The following is a 27,736-nucleotide window of genomic DNA, read 5'->3' on the forward strand; positions in this document are numbered from 1 at the left end:
TTTCCCAAGCCTTATAAAAACATTACTAATACTGTCTTAAATCTACTCCAACTTACTTTCTGTCATTCCTTATTCTCCCAAGCCTTATAAAAACATTACTAATACTGTCTTATTTCTACTCCAACTTATTTTATGTCAATCCTTATTCTCCCAAGCCTTATAAATACATTACTAATACTGTCTTAGTTCTACTCCAACTTACTTTCTGTCATTCCTTATTCTCCCAAGCCTTATAAAAACATTACTAATACTGTCTTAGTTCTACTCCAACTTACTTTCTGTCATTCCTTATTCTCCCAAGCCTTATAAATACATAACTAATACTGTCTTAGTTCTACTCCAACTTACTTTCTGTCATTCCTTATTCTCCCAAGCCTTATAAATAGATGACTAATACTGTCTTAGTTCTACTCCAACTTACTTTCTGTCATTCCTTATTTTCCCAAGCCTTATAAATACATTACTAATACTGTCTTAGTTCTACTCCAACTTACTTTCTGTCATTCCTTATTTTCCCAAGCCTTATAAATACATTACTAATACTGTCTTAGTTCTACTCCAACTTACTTTCTGTCATTCCTTATTTTCCCAAGCCTTATAAATACATTACTAATACTGTCTTAGTTCTACTCCAACTTACTTTCTGTCATTCCTTATTTTCCCAAGCCTTATAAATACATTACTAATACTGTCTTAGTTCTACTCCAACTTACTTTCTGTCAATCCTTATTCTCCTAAGCCTTATAAATACATTACTAATACTGTCTTAGTTCTACTCCAACTTACTTTCTGTCATTCCTTATTCTCCCAAGCCTTATAAATACATTACTAATACTGTCTTAGTTCTACTCCAACTTACTTTCTGTCATTCCTTATTCTCCCAAGCCTTATAAATACATTACTAATACTGTCTTATTTCTACTCCAACTTACTTTCTGTCATTCCTTATTCTCCCAAGCCTTATAAATACATTACTAATACTGTCTTTCTGTCATTCCTTATTCTCCCAAGCCTTATAAATACATTACTAATACTGTCTTATTTCTACTCCAACTTACTTTCTGTCATTCCTTATTCTCCCAAGCCTTATAGATACATTACTAATACTGTCTTAGTTCTACTCCAACTTACTTTCTGTCATTCCTTATTCTCCCAAGCCTTATAAATACATTACTAATACTGTCTTATTTCTACTCCAACTTACTTTCTGTCATTCCTTATTCTCCCAAGCCTTATAGATACATTACTAATACTGTCTTAGTTCTACTCCAACTTACTTTCTGTCATTCCTTATTCTCCCAAGCCTTATAAATACATTACTAATACTGTCTTATTTCTACTCCAACTTACTTTCTGTCATTCCTTATTCTCCCAAGCCTTATAAATACATTACTAATACTGTCTTTCTGTCATTCCTTATTCTCCCAAGCCTTATAAATACATTACTAATACTGTCTTATTTCTACTCCAACTTACTTTCTGTCATTCCTTATTCTCCCAAGCCTTATAAATACATTACTAATACTGTCTTATTTCTACTCCAACTTACTTTCTGTCATTCCCTATTCTCCCAAGCCTTATAGATACATTACTAATACTGTTTTAGTTCTACTCCAACTTACTTTCTGTCATTCCTTATTTTCCCAAGCCTTATAAATACATTACTAATACTGTCTTAAATCTACTCCAACTTACTTTCTGTCATTCCTTATTCTCCCAAGCCTTATAAATACATTACTAATACTGTTTTAGTTCTACTCCAACTTACTTTCTGTCATTCCTTATTCTCCCAAGCCTTATAAATACATTACTAATACTGTCTTAGTTCTACTCCAACTTACTTTCTGTCATTCCTTATTTTCCCAAGCCTTATAAATACATTACTAATACTGTCTTATTTCTACTCCAACTTACTTTCTGTCATTCCTTATTCTCCCAAGCCTTATAGATACATTACTAATACTGTTTTAGTTCTACTCCAACTTACTTTCTGTCATTCCTTATTCTCCTAAGCCTTATAAATACATTACTAATACTGTCTTAGTTCTACTCCAACTTACTTTCTGTCATTCCTTATTCTCCCAAGCCTTATAAATACATTACTAATACCGTCTTAGTTCTACTCCAACTTACTTTCTGTCATTCCTTATTCTCCCAAGCCTTATAAATACATTACTAATACCGTCTTAGTTCTACTCCAACTTACTTTCTGTCATTCCTTATTCTCCCAAGCCTTATAAATACATTACTAATACTGTCTTTGTTCTACTCCAACTTACTTTCTGTCATTCCTTATTCTCCCAAGCCTTATAAATACATTACTAATACTGTCTTAGTTCTACTCCAACTTACTTTCTGTCATTCCTTATTCTCCCAAGCCTTATAAATACATTACTAATACTGTCTTTGTTCTACTCCAACTTACTTTCTGTCATTCCTTATTCTCCCAAGCCTTATAAATACATTACTAATACTGTCTTAGTTCTACTCCAGCTTACTTTATGTCATTCCTTATTCTCCCAAGCCTTATAAAAACATTACTAATACTGTCTTAGTTCTACTCCAACTTACTTTCTGTCATTCCTTATTCTCCCAAGCCTTATAAATACATTACTAATACTGTCTTAGTTCTACTCCAACTTACTTTCTGTCATTCCTTATTCTCCCAAGCCTTATAAAAACATTACTAATACTGTCTTAGTTCTACTCCAACTTACTTTCTGTCATTCCTTATTCTCCCAAGCCTTATAAATACATTACTAATACTGTCTTAGTTCTACTCCAACTTACTTTCTGTCATTCCTTATTCTCCTAAGCCTTATAAATACATTACTAATACTGTCTTAAATCTACTCCAACTTACTTTCTGTCATTCCTTATTCTCCCAAGCCTTATAAATACATTACTAATACTGTCTCAGTTCTACTCCAACTTACTTTCTGTCATTCCTTATTCTCCCAAGCCTTATAAATACATTACTAATACTGTCTTAAATCTACTCCAACTTACTTTCTGTCATTCCTTATTTTCCCAAGCCTTATAAATACATTACTAATACTGTCTCAGTTCTACTCCAACTTACTTTCTGTCATTCCTTATTCTCCCAAGCCTTATAAAAACATTACTAATACTGTCTTAGTTCTACTCCAACTTACTTTCTGTCATTCCTTATTCTCCCAAGCCTTATAAATACATTACTAATACTGTCTCAGTTCTACTCCAACTTACTTTCTGTCATTCCTTATTCTCCCAAGCCTTATAAATACATTACTAATACTGTCTTAGTTCTACTCCAACTTACTTTCTGTCATTCCTTATTCTCCCAAGCCTTATAAAAACATTACTAATACTGTCTTAGTTCTACTCCAACTTACTTTCTGTCATTCCTTATTCTCCCAAGCCTTATAGATACATTACTAATACTGTCTTAGTTCTACTCCAACTTACTTTCTGTCATTCCTTATTTTCCCAAGCCTTATAAATACATTACTAATACCGTCTTAGTTCTACTCCAACTTACTTTCTGTCATTCCTTATTCTCCCAAGCCTTATAAATACATTACTAATACTGTCTTAGTTCTACTCCAACTTACTTTCTGTCATTCCTTATTCTCCCAAGCCTTATAAATACATTACTAATACTGTCTTAAATCTACTCCAACTTACTTTCTGTCATTCCTTATTCTCCCAAGCCTTATAAATACATTACTAATACTGTCTTAGTTCTACTCCAACTTACTTTCTGTCATTCCTTATTCTCCCAAGCCTTATAAATACATTACTAATACTGTCTTAGTTCTACTCCAACTTACTTTCTGTCAATCCTTATTCTCCCAAGCCTTATAAATACATTACTAATACTGTCTTAGTTCTACTGCAACTTACTTTCTGTCATTCCCTATTCTCCTAAGCCTTATAAATACATTACTAATACTGTCTTAGTTCTACTCCAACTTACTTTCTGTCATTCCTTATTCTCCCAAGCCTTATAAATACATTACTAATACTGTCTCAGTTCTACTCCAACTTACTTTCTGTCATTCCTTATTCTCCCAAGCCTTATAGATACATTACTAGTACTGTCTTAGTTCTACTCCAACTTACTTTCTGTCATTCCTTATTCTCCCAAACCTTATAAAAACATTACTAATACTGTCTTAGTTCTACTCCAACTTACTTTCTGTCATTCCTTATTCTCCCAAGCCTTATAAAAACATTACTAATACTGTCTTAGTTCTACTCCAACTTACTTTCTGTCATTCCTTATTCTCCCAAGCCTTATAGATACATTACTAATACTGTCTTAGTTCTACTCCAACTTACTTTCTGTCATTCCTTATTCTCCCAAGCCTTATAAATACATTACTATTACTGTCTTAGTTCTACTCCAACTTACTTTCTGTCATTCCTTATTCTCCCAAGCCTTATAAATACATTACTAATACTGTCTTAGTTCTACTCCAACTTACTTTCTGTCATTCCTTATTCTCCCAAGCCTTATAGATACATTACTAATACTGTCTTAGTTCTACTCCAACTTACTTTCTGTCATTCCTTATTCTCCCAAGCCTTATAAATACATTACTAATACTGTCTTAGTTCTACTCCAACTTACTTTCTGTCATTCCTTATTCTCCCAAGCCTTATAAATACATTACTATCTTAGTTCTACTCCAACTTACTTTCTGTCATTCCTTATTCTCCTAAGCCTTATAAAAACATTACTAATACTGTCTTAGTTCTACTCCAACTTACTTTCTGTCATTCCTTATTCTCCCAAGCCTTATAAATACATTACTAATACTGTCTTAGTTCTACTCCAACTTACTTTCTGTCATTCCTTATTCTCCCAAGCCTTATAAATACATTACTAATACTGTCTTATTTCTACTCCAACTTACTTTCTGTCATTCCTTATTCTCCCAAGCCTTATAAATACATTACTAATACTGTCTTATTTCTACTCCAACTTACTTTCTGTCATTCCTTATTCTCCCAAGCCTTATAAATACATTACTAATACTGTCTCAGTTCTACTCCAACTTACTTTCTGTCATTCCTTATTCTCCCAAGCCTTATAAATACATTACTAATACTGTCTCAGTTCTACTCCAACTTACTTTCTGTCATTCCTTATTCTCCCAAGCCTTATAAATACATTACTAATACTGTCTTAAATCTACTCCAACTTACTTTCTGTCATTCCTTATTCTCCCAAGCCTTATAAATACATTACTAATACTGTCTTAGTTCTACTCCAACTTACTTTCTGTCATTCCTTATTCTCCCAAGCCTTATAAATACATTACTAATACTGTCTTAAATCTACTCCAACTTACTTTCTGTCATTCCTTATTCTCCCAAGCCTTATAGATACATTACTAATACTGTCTTAAATCTACTCCAACTTACTTTCTGTCAATCCTTATTCTCCCAAGCCTTATAAAAACATTACTAATACTGTCTTATTTCTACTCCAACTTACTTTCTGTCATTCCTTATTCTCCCAAGCCTTATAAAAACATTACTAATACTGTCTTATTTCTACTCCAACTTACTTTCTGTCATTCCTTATTCTCCCAAGCCTTATAGATACATTACTAATACTGTCTTATTTCTACTCCAACTTACTTTCTGTCATTCCTTATTCTCCCAAGCCTTATAGATACATTACTAATACTGTCTTATTTCTACTCCAACTTACTTTCTGTCATTCCTTATTCTCCCAAGCCTTATAGATACATTACTAATACTGTCTTAGTTCTACTCCAACTTACTTTCTGTCATTCCTTATTCTCCCAAGCCTTATAGATACATTACTAATACTGTCTTATTTCTACTCCAACTTACTTTCTGTCATTCCCTATTCTCCCAAGCCTTATAAAAACATTACTAATACTGTCTTATTTCTACTCCAACTTACTTTCTGTCATTCCCTATTCTCCCAAGCCTTATAAAAACATTACTAATACTGTCTTAGTTCTACTCCAACTTACTTTCTGTCATTCCTTATTCTCCCAAGCCTTATAGATACATTACTAATACTGTCTTAGTTCTACTCCAACTTACTTTCTGTCATTCCCTATTCTCCCAAGCCTTATAAATACATTACTAATACTGTCTTAGTTCTACTCCAACTTACTTTCTGTCATTCCTTATTCTCCCAAGCCTTATAGATACATTACTAATACTGTCTTAGTTCTACTCCAACTTACTTTCTGTCATTCCTTATTCTCCCAAGCCTTATAAATACATTACTAATACTGTCTTAGTTCTACTCCAACTTACTTTCTGTCATTCCCTATTCTCCCAAGCCTTATAAATACATTACTAATACTGTCTTAGTTCTACTCCAACTTACTTTCTGTCATTCCTTATTCTCCCAAGCCTTATAGATACATTACTAATACTGTCTTATTTCTACTCCAACTTACTTTCTGTCATTCCTTATTCTCCCAAGCCTTATAAAAACATTACTAATACTGTCTTATTTCTACTCCAACTTACTTTCTGTCATTCCTTATTCTCCCAAGCCTTATAGAAACATTACTAATACTGTCTTATTTCTACTCCAACTTACTTTCTGTCATTCCTTATTCTCCCAAGCCTTATAAATACATTACTAATACTGTCTTAGTTCTACTCCAACTTACTTTCTGTCATTCCTTATTCTCCCAAGCCTTATAAATACATTACTAATACTGTCTTAGTTCTACTCCAACTTACTTTTTGGACAAGTTATCATACTCTTGTACTATTATCAACAATATTTCTATACAGTTCAGCATTCCTATTTCTTGCCTTGGTTTTGAGCTGAAATTATGAAAAACAATAGTAATTATTTATTTTTCATAAATATTCATGATTCATGTTAAAATATAGATCATTCTGTAAGAATAATAAAATATATGTCATAACTGTATAATTTTCTTTGTTCATAAAATTGACAAAAACTTATCCAACTTTTCTGCTGGAGGTACACATTGTTGTTTTAATATTAAATGATATGAGACAGACGCTACCTTATAAGCACCCAAAGGTTAGTGGTACATGTTAAATAATATGAGACAGACGCTACCTTATAAGCACCCAAAGGTTAGTGGTACATGTTAAATAATATGAGACAGACGCTACCTTATAAGCACCCAAAGGTTAGTGGTACATGTTCGTTTTATTTATCATCATACTTTTCAGTAATCTGCATAAAATTGTTAATATCTAGAAGAGCATAAGGAAAAATAAATAGAATAACCCCTCCCCCTTCTTCGTAAATAAAAACAAATAATTGTCTATTCAGTCCCCTATCTGTGTTCTGAAAGTATAAAAAGTATTACCTTTGAGCCAATCCAATCAATGCATACAATGAGCAATGTAGAACTATAACATCACTGGCATGGAGCAGTAAAACTAAGGACTGAAATTAAAACATTTCAAATATCATGTCTGTTAATGCAGTACCAAAGTATTTTATCCAATATAATAAGATTCAGCAAATCAGTGCATAACAAAAAGAGTAGTAAATGGAATTTCAAGTTTTTATTTAAAATATTACCCAATATTCACTGTAATTCACTCAACGAGGTAGTAAATGCATCATTCTTATAAACAGTTTTATTTTGTTTTGATGTATAAATACAACCTCATACTAATTTTTCGTAATAAATAAGTATACTTGAAAACTCTTAAACGGCATAAGAATTTTGTTTACTATGACAGTTAAATTATTGTTTACTACAACACTTACATTGTGTGCTTCATATTCTATTAACCATTCTCTCTGTTCTCCAATGGCAGATATCTTCTGAATAATGTCTGTAAATAACGTTCAAATTAAGAACTACATAGATTTATAACCATTTTAGAGGAGTACTACTTTTGGAGAGTACAAAGTGTCCCATGATGGATCATTCATTTAGGTACAATGTTAATTTAGAAAAATAATCATGCTACTTTGCTACAGATTAAAACAAGAATATGTGTTCATTGGACACCATGCCCTGCTCCGGCTATCACATTTATTATACTTTTAAAAAGACTTAATGTGTAGCTGTGTTTCCGATCACATAGATTTATATCCATTCTAAAGGAGTTCTACTTTTGGAGAGTAAGTGTACAAAGTGTCCCATGTTGGAACATCCTAGTGGGTATACGTACAATGGTAATTTGGAAGGATAATCATGCTAAAATTGAGAATGGAAATGGGGAATATGTCAAAGAGACAACAACCCGTCCAAAGAGCAGAAAACAGCCGAAGGCCACCAATGGGTCTTCAACACAGCGCGAAAATCACGCACCTGGAGGTGGGCTTCAGCATGAATGTGCCTGTCCCAAGTCAGGAGCCTGTAATTCAGTGGTTGTCATTTGTTGCTGTGTTACATATTTGTTTTATGTTCATATTTTTGTACATTAATTAAGCCGTTAGTTTTCTCTTTTTGAATTGTTTTACATTTGTCATTTCGGGCCTTTTATAGCTGACTATGAGGTGTGGGCTTTGCTCATTGTTGAAGGCCATACAGTGACCTATAGTTGTTAACTTCTATGTCATTTGGTCTCTTGTGAAGAGTTGTCTCATTGGCAATCATATACCACATCTTCTTTTTTATATTCTTTGTTACAAATTAAAACAAGAATATGTGTTCATTGGACACCATTCCCTGCTCAAGCTATCACATTTCGTATCAAAGAACCACAAATCTGGGTCAGAACCCTAATTTGGCAAATATATAAAGCTCACATCATAAAGAACAAGTGTAATAACTTGATGTCACAAAAAGGTCATAGTTAACTATATTGACAAACATTTTTGAACTCGATTAGAGATATTAAACTGGACACATAGATTGTTTAACATAATGCCCCTTGGATTAATGAATCAAATTAAAAATGTAATGTCTTTTATATTCTAATATATTATAAAAATAATGACTTCCAAAGAACACCATGCCAGACTCACACCATCACATCACATATGATTTAAAAAGTTTTATCACAAAGAACCTGTGTCCTAAGTTTCAAGCTAATGTGACCACAACTTCATAATCATGATGGTAAGCTACTAGAACAAACAAACTTTAATCTGATTTCACACCATCTCATTTCCATGAACAGTGAACAGTGAATTTAGGGTCAAAACCTTATTTTTATTAATAATTCAAAAAGTTCACCTTATAATGAACAACTGTATAAAGTTACAAGTTGATGTGATCACAACTTCATGGAAAATACCTTCACCAAAACCTCTTAGCTGATAGACTAACTGATGTATGTACAAACTTTGAACAAAAGGATGGAAGCATTGACCAGAAAACATTGTAGGCCAGGTATATATGATACTTACTTGACATTTCTTTAAGAATATCAACAATGTAGGGACTTTCTCCATATCTTAGGTAACTCTGAGTTGCCTTTTGGAAATGCTGCAACAGAAATGACCTTAATTGTTTCCTGAATTTGTATACATTTTTTCGAATTTTCTTAAGAAACATTCCAAATAAACAGAAAGATTGAAAATGCAGAATACTTTACCTTTAAAGAACACCTAAGTTTACTTCATTCAAAGAAGGATATATCCAGATATCACTATACATGTATACAAGGTAGGATATCCAGATATCACTTCACATGTTTTCAAGGGAGGATATCCAGATATCACTTCACATGTATTTAAGGTAGGATATCCAGATATCACTTCACTTGTATTCAAGATAGGATATCCAGATATCACTTCACTTGTATTCAAGGTAGGATATCCAGATATCACTATACATCTATTCAAGGTAGGATATATCCAGATGTCACTACACATGTATTCAATGTAGGATATCTGGATATCACTTCACATGTATTCAAGGTAGGATATATCCAGATATCACTATACATGCATTCAATGTAGGATATCCAGATATCACTATACATGTATTCAAGGTAGGATATCCAGATATCACTATACATCTATTCAAGGTATGATATCCAGATATCACTATACATCTATTCAAGGTAGGATATGTCCAGATATCAATTTACATGTATTCCAGGTAGGATATCCAGATATCACTTCACATGTATTCAAGGTAAAGATATCCAGATATTACTATACATGTATTCAAGGTAGGATATCCAGATATAACTACATTTTGAATTTCCTGATAAACTAGCTATTCATACAATGGACATCAGGCTTGCTCCTTGAGTGTGTAATGTCCTCTATTTCCCGTTCATTGTTCACCTTTTAAACACAGATGAAACCATATCTTTCAGTAGTTATATTATAGTCTTATATTATTTATAATTTGTAGTTGGCTCTGTACACTAATGTTCATTTCTTGTAGACCATATAATTGACACAACTTTTTGTGTATGTAACATCTAAATCCAATAATAAATTGAGACCATTTAATTGATGAGACTGTTAAAACAGTGATACCAGTTTCTGTATGCTAGACACAAACTGTTTCTTATAAGATCTCTTCTTACAATTGATGATAGAGATTTGAGATCATTTAACTGATAAAAACTGTTTCTGATAGGTTAGATCTCTACTTACATCTGATAGAGATTTGAGACCATTTAACTGATAAAACTGTTTCTGATAAGTAAGATCTCTCATTAATATTCTGAGACAGGATAAAAGAAGGAATATGTTCTTTGGTGGAGCCTGAATAATCCATTCTCTGAAAAAACATTTTATAAATTTATTAGAAATTATGCTTCTTGATTTTTTCTCTAAACATAACAATTTAGAAAATGTTAACATCAAAATTATGGCACAAAATAAAACAAAATGTGGTCAAAATTTCCTGTCTGGTCTCAGGAAAATAAAGTTAATGTTTTCAAATCACTAGAGGTCTTTAAAATATACTCAACTTTCTTTGAACATTTTCAGTTGGTTCTTGACAATATTTGTATTAAAAAGTATTACACATGGAACTCTTGAATATCATGTACTATCTCTACTATACAGGTGAACAAACTTATTACTCACTCGCAACAGAGTCTGTACTTGATTAAAGCTGTGAACACTTCAGAAAACTTTGTACTCTGTGGATGTTGACTGAAGTTTCTCTCTGACTGGTACCTTGATCTAAACTTCTCTAAAGCAACTGATTCTGTAGACTGCAGTTGATGAGCACCTGATTTGGGTTGAGGTAGAGGCCATGGTGTCTGTTTGGTTAAAGGACTAGAGGATAGTTCTATGGACGGAAGCTAAAATAAATGTAGGTTGTTTGCATTTTTTGCACTTCCAAGAGTTTGTATCAAATGAAAAAGATTGTTGTCAACTATGTACATTCAGGTTTGTTAATAAGGTGTAAGAGTTTGGTGTCCGCTATCTAAATAATCATCCTATTGCTACTTGTAGGTGAATTTATTTGATGTAAGAATATGGTATCCACTAGATCAGTTTTTTTAACTTGATCCTTACATGAAGGTGAATTTATTAAGTATAAGTAAATTATGATGTCCACTATATAAAGGTGAACTTACCTGCTGTTTACTGGCAGGTGTATTTATTAGGTGTAAGAGGTTGTTGAGGTTCTTTCCTTCTCTGAAAAATATAAAACAACACTGATTATAGGGAAAAAATCACTTCACCAGTCATTTTCAATTAATCTATAAACAGATAACACAGATATATGTCTTGCCTGTAGAAGCTTTTAGTCATATGCTCCTCAAAACTTTATTACGGATTAAAGTGTTATGTTTATAACCACTACTAATCAGAAAAAAAATCTAATTTGAACAAATTAAAAATTACAGTACTAGTGTCAGTGAAGATATTAGAGGGTAGAAACTACTACAAAGTTAGGCTCATATTCTTCATTAAACTGACGTCTTGCCACTTCATACACACACCTAATATGAAAACATTAAAGTTTCTGGATGTTTATTTGCCTTTCCTAAGCCAGTGCTTGTCAATGGTTGCTGTCTGCAATATTTGTTTTTCATTTAATTTTACGAGGCCAGTTTCATCTTTAGAGTTGTTCCACATAGTGTTACCAATGGGCCTTGTATAACTTATTACAATACAGTTTATGTTTTTCTCCTTGTTGAAGGCCCTATGGTGACCTGTAATTGTTTACATAGTTGGTCTTTGTATTCTGTGGACAGTTATCTTATTGGCAACTATACCACATCAAGAACAACTCTTTCATTACCTTTTTGGCTGTTCCATGCCTCAGTTTGACAACCTCATTACCTTTTTGGCTGTTCCATGTCTCAGTTTGACAACCAATTTAGTTTAAATCGGTTATGATCTATTTGTACAAGCTATATATATATATGGTCATTACATTCAATGATGAATAGAATATATATATGCTTGTTGTCAATACAATCAACGTTCTATTTTAGTCACCTGATAGTAATTATACCTATCATCTTTCAGACAAAGCATAGTTTATTCTAGAAGTCTCTTGTTCATACTCTAATCTTAGTGCTTTTAAAATAATAAGTACCACTGCATAACAGTAAATCTAGCTAAATATACCCCCTTGACCCAGAAATATGAACTTTAAATCGTGACAAAATTCTATTGTGACATAACAATCTCAATTATCATAGATCTTTGTTTTAAACATACAATAAGAACAATTAGACAAATCATTGAACATTGTAATGGTATATTACCTGTAAAGCCTTTCATTTTCAAGGTTAACAAGTCTCATTAACCTTTTACTTTAATCTTTTTATCTTTACCCCAAAAAACCTTAAAAAATTGCACTGAATTAAAGTTGACTTCTGTTATATATTACGTTTGATGTTCTATGATAGTTTGCTGTCTTATTGATGCATTATATTTTCAAGACACAAAGGCTAATATAAGTACAAGCTATACGTAAGATAACAGTTTTTACAAGTGTTTATTCTGTGGTATTAAACTTCTTACAAATTCTCACTTTTCCAATCCTTTGTTTGAAAATAAACTTAAAAGCAATTTAAAACAGATCATCGATGTTTAAACAGTCTTATTAACCAAAAGAAAAGCCTTCAGTAAAGTTTGCATTTGTATAGATTAGAATGTCTATGTGCTCCTAGTCTGTATAAGTATAAATTGCTTTTCTGTGTAAACTTATAGATATAAATATCTAAAAGGCACTTGTTATCTTATCAACAGTTATTTCAACTTAATTCGCTCATTAATAAGACTTATATCATGATTTTATCAACACTTATTTTAGGTTAATTTGATAGATATGTCAAACAAGACTTCAATTATGATAATTATTTTTCTAGTGAAAACTAGTTCATAGGATCCTTTTTCAATTATTAGCACCATAAAAGTGTGGGTTTTTTTGGGGTGGGTATTCATTTTTCTCCATTATATAACTTATAAGATTTAGGTAGTAAAATGTTTGTCCTTATTTCGGCTAAGAAATGTACAAGCAGAATTGATCCCATAGTAAAGGTATTAGATAGTTGAACCTTGAGATGTTTGTGTCCTGAATAAATGCACTGTATTCATTCATCTCCATTATTATATAAGATTTAGGTGTTAGGTTGTAAATTTATTGACCTGAAATTTTTAACATCCAAATTTTTAGAATATGGGAAACCCTAAAAAGTATTTCTAAACAAAATAAGAAAATATGAGGTACACAATCACATAATGTGCTGTACACATGATGACACTATGTAAAACTTCTAAAAATTTATTTAATAGTTTAGGGAGAAAATATTAAAGGTACAGTATATAAACATTAAATGGCAAAGGGCTGTAACCTTCAAATATAAAAGGGAAAGGGAAACAGGGATATAAATTGAATTTCTCACAATAAACTTACATGAAATCTCGTACTATTAACTGTTATATCTGATAAAAACTTCTCATCAAAGATGCAAAAATTGTTTAAACTTTATTAACTAAGAGTAACACCTATCGGAACCCATTTTGATCATGCTCCTTAAAACTGCTAACTCCATAAACTCATACAAATAATACAAGAACATAAAAACCTATTTCATGCAATCATTTTATTTACAATTAAGTCAAGTTTTTAATCATTGTAATATTCCAACATCTTGCTCTGACAATGAGTGGAAACAAAAACATTAATCTGGAAGAATATTATTTTGACCCCTCAAATCAATGGTAAATTAATCACAAGACATAAACTTAGAATTTATCAAACATATCAACAATTAAATCCAAGACTTACATTTTACAAGTTTTATCCATAGTTTTCATCCTTCTCATCAAGCATGTGAAATATTGTGTTATGGTTTATCAATGTGAATTATATTTTATTACACACAAGACTGAACTTATCATACTTCCACGAGATCATGTTTAAATCGGTTCAACAATTAAAAATATATGAAGTAACGGGACCACAGATTTAAATACTGTGTCAATGTACCCTAAATAAATGTAATAACATATTAGAATGTAAATAGTTGGGGGTGTGAGATATGATATATTACTTCTGTCAACACAAGTTCACATTGTGTGTTTAAACCACCAGCAAAGGTATACAAAAACTCATTTATTTCAAATAAAAAATATACTAAGATCAAGAACAGACATGAACTGTTACCTGTAATTGAACTGTGTTACCTGTAATAAAATAGTCTGCTTCTGACAGTGTCTGATGATGATTGGCACTTTTAAAGTGATCTGACAAAACGTTTTTTTGTCATTAATAAGATTTAATTGTACAACAATTTTACAAAACCTTATAATATTTGAAAAGACAATAAACATGATAAAAACCAATAAGATCACCAATGATACAAAGAAAAAAGGGAAAAAATGAAGACATAAAAGAGTACTTAGTATATTTGACAAAAGTATTATTTTTAAATGCTTTGATTGTGATTTTCCAGTCAATTAATCTCCAATTTCATTTCCCACCATTATGTGGTGCCTTTACATTGTTCTATTCTACTATATCTAAATTAATCATAATTATATAACTATGAGCAATAGTCAATATAGCAATAACAATAAAGACATAGTTAATTCATGTGTAAAATGATAAAATCAATGCTATTGCCTTTCAACATCCACATCAATATGGAACCTCAGGATCACTTTACAGAGAGAACTAAAGGGTTCCAATGCAACATCCGTATTGAACTTCAGGATCTCTTAACAGAGCAAACTAAATGGTTCCAGTGCAACCTGTACTGCAGGTCAACATAAAACTAACATTTTACTGTTTGCAGAGCAAATTTCAATGTAGAGTACAGCTTTGCTGGATTCAAACATTTTCAAAGCAGTAAATCTAAAAACATTTGATAAATAGCAGAAATTTTGAAAGTTGAATGTGAAAGGTTGTGGGATCCATTTATGGCCTGGACAAAGACTCAAATGTATTCACTGAGGTTGTGGGATCCATTTATGGCCTGGGCAAAGACTCAAATGTATTCACTGAAGGTGTGGGATCCATTTATGGCCTGGGCAAAGACTCAAATGTATTCACTGAGGTTGTGGGATCCATTTATGGCCTGGGCAAAGACTCAAATGTATTCACTGAGGTTGTGGGATCCATTAATGGCCTGGGCAAAGACTCAAATGTATTCACTGAGGTTGTGGGATCCATTTATGGCCTGGGCAAAGACTCAAATGTATTCACTGAGGTTGTGGGATCCATTTATGGCCTGGGCAAAGACTCAAATGTATTCACTGAAGGTGTGGGATCCATTTATGGCCTGGGCAAAGACTCAAATGTATTCACTGAGGTTGTGGGATCCATTTATGGCCTGGGCAAAGACTCAAATGTATTCACTGAGGTTGTGGGATCCAATTATGGCCTGAGCAAAGACTCAAATGTATTCACTGAAGGTGTGGGATCCATTGATGGCCTGGGCAAAGACTCAAATGTATTCACTGAGGTTGAGGGATCCATTTATGGCCTGGGCAAAGACTCAAATGTATTCACTGAGGTTGAGGGATCCATTGATGGCCTGGGCAAAGACTCAAATGTATTCACTGAGGTTGAGGGATCCATTTATGGCCTGGGCAAAGACTCAAATATATTCATTATTTCTCTGCTTAACATGCAACAATAAGAAGTAAAATTGACAACTGCCAAGCAGGGAATCAGAATAAATGTTCTAAGTAATGTGACATGTTCTCCTGTTTGACTCAGCGATTACATGTCTTCTGAACAAAGTAGGATTGTTCAAATAATGGTGCTCATCTTCGTCTTTTAGTTTGAATTGGCAGCTGTCACATTGGCAATCAAATAACCACATCTCATTATTTCTATATGGTACACTAACAGTTCTTGTTATAAAAAGAATGAAAAATAGAAATCCATATTATCATAATTCTCTGCACTGTGTCTCAAGTTGTGAAAAAACAGCTTAAATATGAATCTTTTTCAAATTTCCAGTCAATTCCAATTTTGTACCTCACTAAATGTGTAGACAATGTATTGTGTCCTAGATCATACTTGATCTTAATAAAGAAAACATCAATTAGTACATAATAATCAATTACTTTCAATAATATGGAATTTATCTGAATATATTATACATGTTTATATAGAGAAATGACACTTTGCTCAACAAATTTACATGAAAATGACCTTTGCCCTTTGTTCAATGTATACAGACTATTGAATTTATTATGTAATGTAAACATAAAACTTTCACTTTTAAATTTATTATCTGTAAAGCCAATATATTACTATATTTAATTTATCTAATAAAATAATAAATTCAGATTCAATTTTTCAAACCAAGAGCACTTATTCAATTAACCACTGCATCATGAGTGTATGGGTTTTGAAAATCGGAAACATCAAATTTGATTTATTGTACAAAATGTAAAATTTTCCACCCTTATCTATAGTTTAAATCTACATTCATGCCAATGTCAAATAAAAAAGATCTTTTTCATTTGTTAAATTTCATATTAGCGATCAGGGATTAGCAATAGAAACCTACATTTTGTTAAAGAATGAAATTTTGTCATAGCAAATCTAACTGAACTATTGATCTTGTACTACTAGAATAAAAAAAAAATGCTGATATTATCTTCCCATGAAAACAATTATAAATGCACATGTACTGATATGACATGGATTGGTTGCTGTTTACATTATGTGACAGGACAATAATGGTAACCTTCAAATTGTCAAAATTATTTTAGTTTTAGTGACATAAAATATGAGTCAAAACTAATGACATGGTTCCAACACATCGATGGACTGGACATTATAAAAAGGCTTTCCTCCAACAACAAAATGAAAATTCCAATCTTTAAATATCACATTTATTATGATCATATTTTTTTTCTGCAATTGCACTTTTATGGTCTATATGTTAGATTAGGATAATCGATTGTGGGACCAGAGAAATGTCGAAATTGTCGTAAATGACAACAAAAAATTAGACAGATAATCTAATACATGTATCTGATTAAAGGAATATCTGAAATAAGCTGAACTATGAACTAATGTTCACTAATAATACAAAAATGTATTACATGTAGTACATCATGTAGATAATGTAAACGATTAATGATAAAATGCATCACATGCATGAAGCTACATGTAGCTACCAAATTTCAGAAGGCTATGATTTTTAGTTCATAAGAAAAATTAGACTAAAATTTGATAGGACAGACAGCTGGAGGTAAACTGCATGGAGTATTCTCCCTTCCTTCTGAATAAGGAATCAACAAACACAATTCAACTAAAAAAGGTCAATCCAGAGGCCAACATACTGTCCCAAATGATTGACCTTAATTACCAAACAATGTACGTCAACTTATAAAGTAGCCAAATTTAAAAGTCACCACCATAAAATTTTCACATTTAATTTCTATTTCATTTATTAATACCCTTAACAGATCCTGATCTTTACTGTAAAACATCAAATAACATAGATATAAATCCATCATTTACACAAAAATATAAAATAACATAATTTAACCATGAGTTTGTTAAAGACTGTCTGCTGTCGATATAACTTAGTACACTATGAAAGGGAGATAACTTCTGAAGTGAGCACTTATAAGGAAGACTTCATAAAATATTTTTGCATTTCACTCTGACTAGGGCAATACTACAATGTATAAGCCATCAAGGAGAACCTAATGAAAATTCTTCATTTCACTTCTGTCAAAAACAACTAAATCAAGACAAGTTACAGGTTCTTTACAATTTATAGAATTACAGCTAAAAAATCTCAATGTACGATCTACACCTCAATTGAGCAGCTGACATGAAATATTTCAACAATAAACCACAAACTGTAACTAGTTCTAATTATACAATTGCAAGTCATTAGAATAATTTTGGTTCATATGAAATTGTCTTAACAGTATTTGTAAGAAAATTCTCTCATGCATTGTAAAGTATCTGATATCATCAGCAATTTGTATTTCACAACTTAATTTAAGACTTACTGTTCAGGTGAACTTTGCCTCTCAGAAGTCGGCATAATTCTGGACGGAATTTGTAAGGATAAGGAACCTCGCAATCTTCTTCTTCACATGATGTCCCAAGGTAAGTTTTACATAGTTAACTGAAAAACAAACATTTATGTGTAAAACAATCATATTTATAATCCAAATTGAATCATCACTCAGTATTCATGCTTACTAATACATTTGTAAACTTAAGTATCATCTGACTCAGTCAATAAACATCTAATATCAAATTTGTGATTTCAAAATAATGTGTTAAATCTGTCTATACTGTCAGAACAGAATCAAAATAATTAAAATTGCATTTTCATGCATCAGAAAGGTTATATGAAGTAGGAATAAAACCTGAACATATTAATGAGAACAACCTACCCCATAATTAAACAACAACAAGAATGTGTCCATAGTACATGGATGCCCCACTCGCACTATCATTTTCTATGTTCAGTGGACTGTGATATTGGGGTCAAAACTCTAATTTGGCATTAAAATTAGAAAGATCATACCATAGGGAACATGTGTACTAAGTTTCAAGTTGATTGGACTTCAACTTCATCAAAAACTACCTTGACCAAAAACTTTAACCTGAAGCGGGACAGATGGACGAACGGACGGATGCACAGACCGAAAAACATAATACCCCTAGTTGGAGCATAAAAAGGACAAAAAAACTTATTATTTTAGAGCCTGTATTAAGACATAGATGCCTAGCATTAAAATCTAAGAGAAAAATGTGTTTTATTTCATAAGACAGCAGAGATGAAATACATGTATCATTGATATAATACCCCCAAAAGTGAACTTAATCACTTTCACCACTATAAGTCACTCATACATGAGATCAGACCCTAGTGACCTCATTTCACCTAAATGTTGCTGAAATACACAATATACAATTTGCAAGTACACCTGTAAAAAAACACTGATCACATTGGACTCTTATTTCTCACTGTAGACTAGAGTAGGTCAGTAACATGAGTAACCTAACTGTAATGTTAAATATTTATATATGCCTAAAAACAGATTTTGGGGGAGATTGATTGATTGTTGGTTGGTTAATGTTTTTTGGGGGGAGAGAAAAACAGATTGATTATGTATGATCAGTCGCTACATATTTCAACCAAAGCTAGGACAGTAATCATAATTATGATGATTCTTAAATTGGGCCAACCTTCCAGTGAATTCTAAACCAGATATATCTGATCCGTAAATTGAATTTCTCAATTTGCTTTGCATACATGTACATATATATTATATCTGAATTAGAAATATATAATTATACTACTACCCGGTACATGTAAAATTGAGAATGGAAATGGGGAATGTGTCAAAGAGACAACAGCCTGACCAAAGAGCAGAAAACAGCCGAAGGCCACCAATGGGTCTTCAACACAGAGAGAAAATCCTGCACCCAGAGGCAGGCTTCAGCTGGCCCCTAAACAAAAATGTGTACTAGTTCAGTGAAAATGGATGTCATACTAAACTCCAAAACTTACATATAAATGAACTAAAATTAAAAAACATACAAGACTAACAAAGGCCAGAGGCTCCTGACTTGGGATAGGCGCAAAAATGCAACGGGGTTAAACATGTTTAGTGAGATCTCAACCCTTCCCCTATACCTCTAGCAATGTAGAAAAAACAAACACACAGCAATACGCACAGTAAAACTCAGTTTAAAAGTACATGTACAATATATGTATGAACATTCAATATTAGATTAGTTATTTAAATAAATTATAATATATATTGAATCAGGAAATAAACGATAAATGTTAACACACTTATAGATCAATGGCAATTTTCTTGTATCTTTGATGAGTTTTTATGAGACAGCAATCCAACAAAAAAAAACCTTAGAAAATTTGTACAACATTGGTGACCAAAAGATATGAATAAAAGAAAATGCATCATTTACGTCAATATGACAGCAATCAACTGACTGAAGAAAAAACCATATAGAGGTCAATATATAGAAAGATGTCATTTTTACCTACCCTGATATATTTTGTTATTGTCTCAGTGTTCTTTACCTACCACATTCAATTCAGTAACAAAATAATGATTGGCTTTGTGGCAGATCTTTGACATTGAGATAGTGTGAGATAATCTCAGTTACAAGGTATTCAGTTTGAAGAGGAACAGGATGTGATTTATATCAATACTTGTATTGTTACTCTTATCATGTTTTAAGGTCAAAAATTCAAATTAAAACAAAAATATTTAAGTTGCCAAGATTACAACATTGAAAGAAAGGTGAAAATGGTTTCTAAATTGTAAATGTTTAACAAACTTTTAATAGTAGCACACTGGCTATTTACATGTATGTAATTTCAGATGGAAACCCTTACTCTATCTGCATATGGGAATGTTGATTAAGTAGGATACTTTCTATATACATGTATATAAGTAGATATGTGCTGTTTTTAATGAGATATATGTTATTAGTAAGTTTTCATATTTTATAATTATAATATATTGTATATGATCCATCGCCCCGTAAGATTTATCGTTGGCTATATTATTCAGTCATTTTATATATATATATATATCATTGAAAACCATTAAAATTAATTTCAGGTTCAAATATCTGCATTTGCATGGACCTCCTTTTGACCCTACAATTGTATGCTTATTCTCTCAATAGAGGGGTCAAAAAGGCAGTATTCTCTTAGTTTACATGTAATTCTAAATTAAAAAGAAGTACATTAACAGACCAGAAAATAAACTTGCTGTTGCTTTGTAATTATTGTCTCTTTTAGTAAATAAACTGTTAACACAGAGATGTGTCTCGCTTATTTGTTATTTTGATAATGCAAATATTGAAATTAAAATAGCCATACTTTAACATGTAAGTTATGCAAATATTCAAAGTCAATGAACCATGACTGAAGGTACAGGGCTAAACAATCTCCATGGAAATGAGATGTGCCAATGCTAATACAACTGCATACCAAATTTATACGATTGACTTTTCATAAGTCGTTCCCTTTAAACAAACCTAAACACAAACATTAACTTGTAAACTATGTAAATGTTTCAAAGTCAATGAATCATAATTAGGGGGTAGGGTTATATAATTTCCATGGAAATGAAACTTGCAAACCGAATATCATTGACTTAACTTTAGTGGTTCATCTTAAACTCACCTAATCACAAACTTATACATGTAAACTAAGCAAAAGTTTCAAAGTCAGTAGACCATGACTGAGGGGTAAGGACCAAATATTCTCCATGGAAATGAGATGTGCTAACGCTTATACAACTGCATACCAATTATCATTGACCTACCACTAACGGTTCCCATTAAACTGACCTAATCACAAACTAATACATGAAAACTAAGCAAAAGTTTCAAAGTCAATAGACCATGAATGAGGGGGCAGGGCCAAATAATCTCCATGGAAATGAGATATATGCCAATGCTTATACAACTGCATACCAAATATCATTGACCTACCACTAGTGGTTCCCCATAAACTGACCTAATCACAAGCTAATACATGTAAACTAAGCATAGTTTCAAAGTCAGTAGACCATGACTGAGGGGTAAGGACCAAATATTCTCCATGGAAATGAGATGTGCTAACGCTTATACAACTGCATACCAATTATCATTGACCTACCACTAACGGTTCCCATTAAACTGACCTAATCACAAACTAATACATGAAAACTAAGCAAAAGTTTCAAAGTCAATAGACCATGAATGAGGGGGCAGGGCCAAATAATCTCCATGGAAATGAGATATATGCCAATGCTTATACAACTGCATACCAAATATCATTGACCTACCACTAGTGGTTCCCCATAAACTGACCTAATCACAAGCTAATACATGTAAACTAAGCATAGTTTCAAAGTCAATAGACCTTGACTGAGGGGGCAGGGCCTATTAATCTCCAGGGTAATGAGATGTGCCAATGCTAATACAACTGCATACCAAATATCATTGACCTACCACTAGTGGTTCACCATGAACTAGACCTAATCACAAACTAATACATTGTTGACGCTGCCGCCGACGCCGGAAACAGCATACCTATGCACTCGCTTTTAGTCTCTGTCAAGGCGAGACAAAAAAGGACTTCAACTGAGCTTGTGGTTAATAGTGAAGATTGACCTGGTTCATAGGTCTTCAACTGAGCTTGTGGTTAATTGTGAAGATTGACCTGGGTCATAGGACTTCAACTGAGCTTGTGGTGAATCATGAAGATTGACCTAGTTCATAGGACTTCCACTGAGCTTGTGGTTAATCATGAAGATTGACCTTGATGGGAGAGTAGCAAATACATGTATACTTGGGTTAGATTATCATATCTGACACCTTATTTCCAATGAAATATATAAGCCGGTCAAGGCAAGGTTTGGCAGAAAATACTGCAACTGGTTTTTACTGCCCTTGTTAATACTCCTAATTGAGTTATATTACATTGTAGCTCTGTAATATAACAGTATATTTACAGAACCTGTTTAAATTAGTTTGTTAAATACAAGTGACCTGTAAATAAGATTGACAAAAGTGAACATTCAGAAAATGTCTATGGTTGGTAAAAAGTTAATGGTTTTGGGGAAGAATTAAAATCAGTCAGGTAATTGGAACTGCATATATTGTTAACTTGACCGTGATACCAATAGATATTGCTTTATTATAAATCTGATTAAGATACAGATCCTGCTAAAAATGCTTACAAGGATCTGACAACACACTGTTCTGGTAATTATTACATCAGCCAATGGAATTTCAGCCTTCAAATTTTTGAAGGTGTGTATTAATCCGACAAAAACAATAGGATCCCGAAAGGTTTTAATACAGAAAGTATAATAGAGCATTTTCATATCCTTGTAAGCAAAGCTTGGACACACAGGATCTGTAATCAGATTTCTCTATCAATCACAGCTTAAACTAACAAAACTGACTGCAAAAGTGTCCTTTCAAAATGAATATAATTCAAAAATAAAAGTATTTGAAACTGAAGAGATTTATAGCAAATGCATAGTTACTCAAATTATATTATTTTAATTCAAAAACTACATATATGTATATACAGAGTACTATATTTGGAAACATTTAACACATGTAGAGCTTACATTCATAAGCAGTATTTGGAAGGTTCTGCTTTTAATCTGCAATTTAAGGTAGATTTGGAGTCTTTTCTGGGAATCCCTTATACATGTTATAGGTGTTGCAAAAATACTTTTTTGCTTTAAAAATATTTTACCAAGCCTCATTTAACATACAGCCATTGACAGCAGAAACTTCTAAGACTTGAAATGTAAAGAATAAACAATCAAAAAAGTCAAGTCATGTGCCAGTGTCGTTGTGTATTTAAAATTTTCAGAACATCCAACGCATGTGCAGTATGCCTCCAAATGTATTGAAAATAATTTTGAAAGGTTTATCATATTTTTTTAATTTGGTGGTAATAAATGTAAACAACTTTCAAACTTCATGATTTATTCAATGCATTTGGAGTAATACAGCACATGCATTTGATGTCCACTTGGGTCACCCGTAATGGACTAAAAAAAATATAGCTAAGGAATGAAACTTTGTAATGTCTGTACAGCGTGATTGTGCAAACATTATACAAACCACTTGACTAACAGAGACCATAAGGTATGTCTTTTATTGGTCCATACATTGCCTAATTTGTATGGTTTAATGGACAGATAGTGCATAAAATGCCAGAAGCGAGCAGGTGTACGATATTGAAGTTTTCGATCTTTCCTGCCCTTGAAAAGAGCAAGAAAACATTAAATATGTTAAAAAATTAAAAAACAAAATAATATATATATATAGAAACAGGGGTCTATTCCATGGCTTCCAAAACAGTCATATATTCCGGACATTTATAAATTTACCGGACATTGTCCGTCTGGGAATAGCATGAAACGGTCATCTACTTTTAATTTTCAAGGCTTCCTTAAGAGACGGTCATTTTAACATAATTCAAAATTGGAAGTTCGATCTTTTTGACCCGACATTTTGCCTTAAACAGCCACACATTTCCGGTCATAAATTTATTTTTAAACAATTAATTTGTGTTTATTTGTTATTGTCAGTCAAATAAAATATTATTATCCAACATGGTATATGTTGACAACCTCCCCTTCATGAGACAAAATTTCATGAAAATCTGTATATGAAATATTGTCTCAATACACACAAAATATAACCTTTCTTTAACAGGACAAAATTTCATAGTATTCATGTGTGAAATTTTGTCTAGATACAGACAAAATTTCACAATGTAAATGTGTCCTTCCCTGGACATTTTTTCATAGATGAGGACAATTATTTCATGATACATAGTCATGAAATATTGCCTTGGGGGCAATATTTCATAGGACAATATTTTGCTTTACATATACAGGAGGGTCGTAATAGGGGTACCTTCATGACGAATAACGGTAAAAATTCTTGCCAAATGATGTTAACGGTAATTTTTGGTGCATGACGATAAAATGTACACTTTCTTTTAAACGATAAAAAATTCGACTGATTTTGACGAATCATGTTCATTTTTTTCCAAAAATATAACGATAATTATTTGGGACCCCTGACGAATCACGATAAGGATATTTTGACGAATCACGGTAAAATTTTAACCAATTTGACGCTAACGGTAGCCGAAAATGACCGTTTTACGCCTGACGGTAAAGGGCATTACTAACTATCCTCAAATAAGCTCAAACAGTTATAATTTACTGCACCTGTTTGAAGCTTGACAGACTTGATACACATGATACAAAATAAGCTTTATTCAAAGTCTGCCTGGCTTACAATACTTAAACACAACTCAAATGAGCTTTTAACCAACTGAACAAGACATAACGGTATTTTGATTCGCTTGATTGAATATTATTGACAGATCAGGGTTTCTAAATAGAAGTAAGACATTATCTTATCAATTTTCACCAACGAAAAAACATATTGGTAATTTTTTCTCGTTTCCTGTAAATTAATATTTGTCAGTCTATACAGCGGTTATCGTTTAAAAGTTCGAAATCAAAGAAAATTGTCAACAAACATACCTGATTTTACCTGCAAAATCAATCACCTGCAGACATTTTCGTAACCTACTAGGATCCAATCAAACATTCTGTTGCAAAACTTTAATAACCAATTAAAATTAACCTTTCTAAACCAGCTGACAGGAAGCACAGACTGGTATAAAATACTTATTACCGTATACAGGAAACAGATCGTCAAAACGGAAGGAACGAAAAACTATTATGCAGGAAATTGTTATAAATGTCAGACGAGAACATCTGTAATTCGTTAAAAAAGGTGAAAATAATGTAAAACGTTTTGTGTACCAAAATTGTAATGGAATAATGTTAATCGTTCTAGAAAAAATGCCACGCCCACCTTTTCTGTACTTTCATTTTCACTTTAATCTGACCTAATTCAATTTATTTTTGAGGAACATGGATTTTTTTTTTATAAAACCATTTTTTTTAAACTTTTTTTTTTCCTCATCAAAATCATATGGAGAAGGTGGGCAGTCATAATTGCATAAAAAATTCAGTAAACCTAACCCTGGTCATTTGAATTCAAATGGTTTAAAAAGTTCAATTGCTAAATTTTAAACTTAATTTCTTTTTTTTTCAGTTTAAAAATGTTTAGATGTCCATCGATTTCTATTCAAAAAAGAATTTTGGACAAAATAGACAAAGTCAATGCAACCGATCAGTGGATGTATGGTGTTTCCAAACAATGGATGGAAGAATTCAGAAAACAGTTTGAGAACATGACTGATACTGTAACCATTTCTAATGAATTGACTTGTTCACCTCTAAAGTCTGATTTGGAAGTAGAAAAAAATGTGTTTTTGTCAGAGAAATGGTGGAAAATATTGGTCACATGGTATGGTATTGAAAAGGAATGTAGTATAATAAGGCATCCAGTGTTCTCATCTTACATGACAATAATACATGGTAGCATTCAACATTCAGTACTAAGTAAAAAGGAAGTGGATTATATAGAAATTTCTACTTGTATGTTTTCAAATATTGACGACAAATCATCCTATAGGTCAGTTACTTTGTATGCTTGGGACAGTTTTGAATATTTAGAAAATCAGTTAAGAAAAAGATTGGCTTTTTCATCAAAGGTAAAAGGTCGTTTATGGTTAATTGTGCAAGAAAATGGGAATGAAATTGTATTTGATAATCTTGACAAAGTCTCAGTATCAGTTGTTGCCAAATTGTCAGAATATCTCACTTGGCTGTCTGAATTCCTGTCCAAGAGAGACCAGCAGACACTTTCAAGAAGTAATGGAACAATAGATCCATTCCTATTTGCAGAAAGGAAGGTTCAAATTATTGTTGCCATAGAACCTTTATCTTTCGATTTATATCACAGTAAAAAAGATGCTGATGGTTGGATACAGTATGATGTAGACTTGGGAGGAGAGTGTGAGAGTATTGTTACCTTGGCAACAATCAACAATCACTGGGATGAAATTTTCACCAATTGCCTTGATGAACTCACAAGGGAGGTAACTGATATAACCTTGGACAAACGTGCAACTCTTATTAATACAGCGAAGGATATTGTAAATGAAAAGCTTTCACAGACAAATATAATCCAGGTGGAAATGGAAAATAAGATAAAGCAGTCAGATGAGAAAGACAAACTTCTGATGAAAAAAGAACGAGAAATCAAGGGAAGAGAAGATGAATTGAAACAAAAACTAGTACAGTATAAAGATGGCTTAGATTCATTCATGAAAGAAAAGTGTCGTCTTGAATTAGAGTGGAAAAAAGTACAAGAACAAAACATTATAACTGACTCTCAAATCATACTTAATATAGGAGGAGAAAAGTTTACAACTTCCTTGACAACTTTAACTAATGTACAAGACTCTGTCTTTGTTCATTTATTTTGTGGGACCTATATTGCAAAGCCTGGCAAAGATGGCAGCTATTTTTTCGACAGGGATGGAACTCATTTTCGTCATATTCTAAACTACCTTAGAAATGGTCCAAAAGCAATTGCAAGCATTCCTGATGAAGAAAGTGTTCTTGAGGAAACTTTGAGTGATGCAAAATATTACATCTTACCAGAGCTGGAAGCTTTGATAAAACAAAAACTTGATAATTTGAGTGTAAAGTCTGTAGCCATTGGTGACATGGAAATCATATCTTATCCTTCATTTTCTTCTTACTCCTCTAAATAAGCATTAGAAAATTAAAATTCAAGACTTTGAAATCATAAATTTTTTTGATAAAATTCATTTACTAGCAAATAATTACCTAGTTGGTACATCTGATACTACACTATTGACTTTAAACATTAATCCGATATTTAACATCTATTTGCTGCACTATTGAATAAAAACAATTACTCTA

The 27,736-nt window shown here is 32.2% G+C and overlaps 2 protein-coding genes across 3 annotated transcripts in view; one reads left to right on the forward strand and one right to left on the reverse strand.

Annotated features, from left to right (window-relative positions):
• The window catches only part of LOC127731247 (serine/threonine-protein kinase Nek10-like), a 53,816-nt gene extending 28,357 nt beyond the window's left edge, over positions 1-25,459 (reverse strand). For both annotated transcript variants that reach the window (XM_052240271.1, XM_052240270.1), the window contains exons 1-9: positions 25,415-25,459; positions 18,356-18,474; positions 11,482-11,542; positions 10,982-11,202; positions 10,544-10,670; positions 9,338-9,416; positions 7,745-7,812; positions 7,335-7,414; positions 6,727-6,813 (exon numbers count right to left, since the gene is read on the reverse strand). In XM_052240271.1, the coding sequence (XP_052096231.1) occupies positions 6,727-6,813; positions 7,335-7,414; positions 7,745-7,812; positions 9,338-9,416; positions 10,544-10,670; positions 10,982-11,202; positions 11,482-11,542; positions 18,356-18,390 (758 nt within the window). In that variant the 5' untranslated portion in view covers positions 18,391-18,474; positions 25,415-25,459. The remainder of the gene's footprint in view (positions 1-6,726; positions 6,814-7,334; positions 7,415-7,744; positions 7,813-9,337; positions 9,417-10,543; positions 10,671-10,981; positions 11,203-11,481; positions 11,543-18,355; positions 18,475-25,414) is intronic.
• A 77-nt stretch (positions 25,460-25,536) lies between these two features.
• On the forward strand, positions 25,537-27,736 carry LOC127731248 (uncharacterized). The gene is made up of 2 exons (XM_052240272.1): positions 25,537-25,670; positions 25,995-27,736. The coding sequence occupies exon 2, from the start codon at positions 26,002-26,004 to the stop codon at positions 27,562-27,564; it is 1,563 nt and encodes a 520-aa protein (XP_052096232.1). The 5' UTR covers positions 25,537-25,670; positions 25,995-26,001; the 3' UTR covers positions 27,565-27,736.

The sequence above is a fragment of the Mytilus californianus genome, unplaced genomic scaffold (genome assembly GCF_021869535.1).
Source record: "Mytilus californianus isolate M0D057914Y unplaced genomic scaffold, xbMytCali1.0.p SCAF_2, whole genome shotgun sequence".
NCBI classification, from domain to species: Eukaryota; Metazoa; Mollusca; class Bivalvia; order Mytilida; family Mytilidae; genus Mytilus; species Mytilus californianus.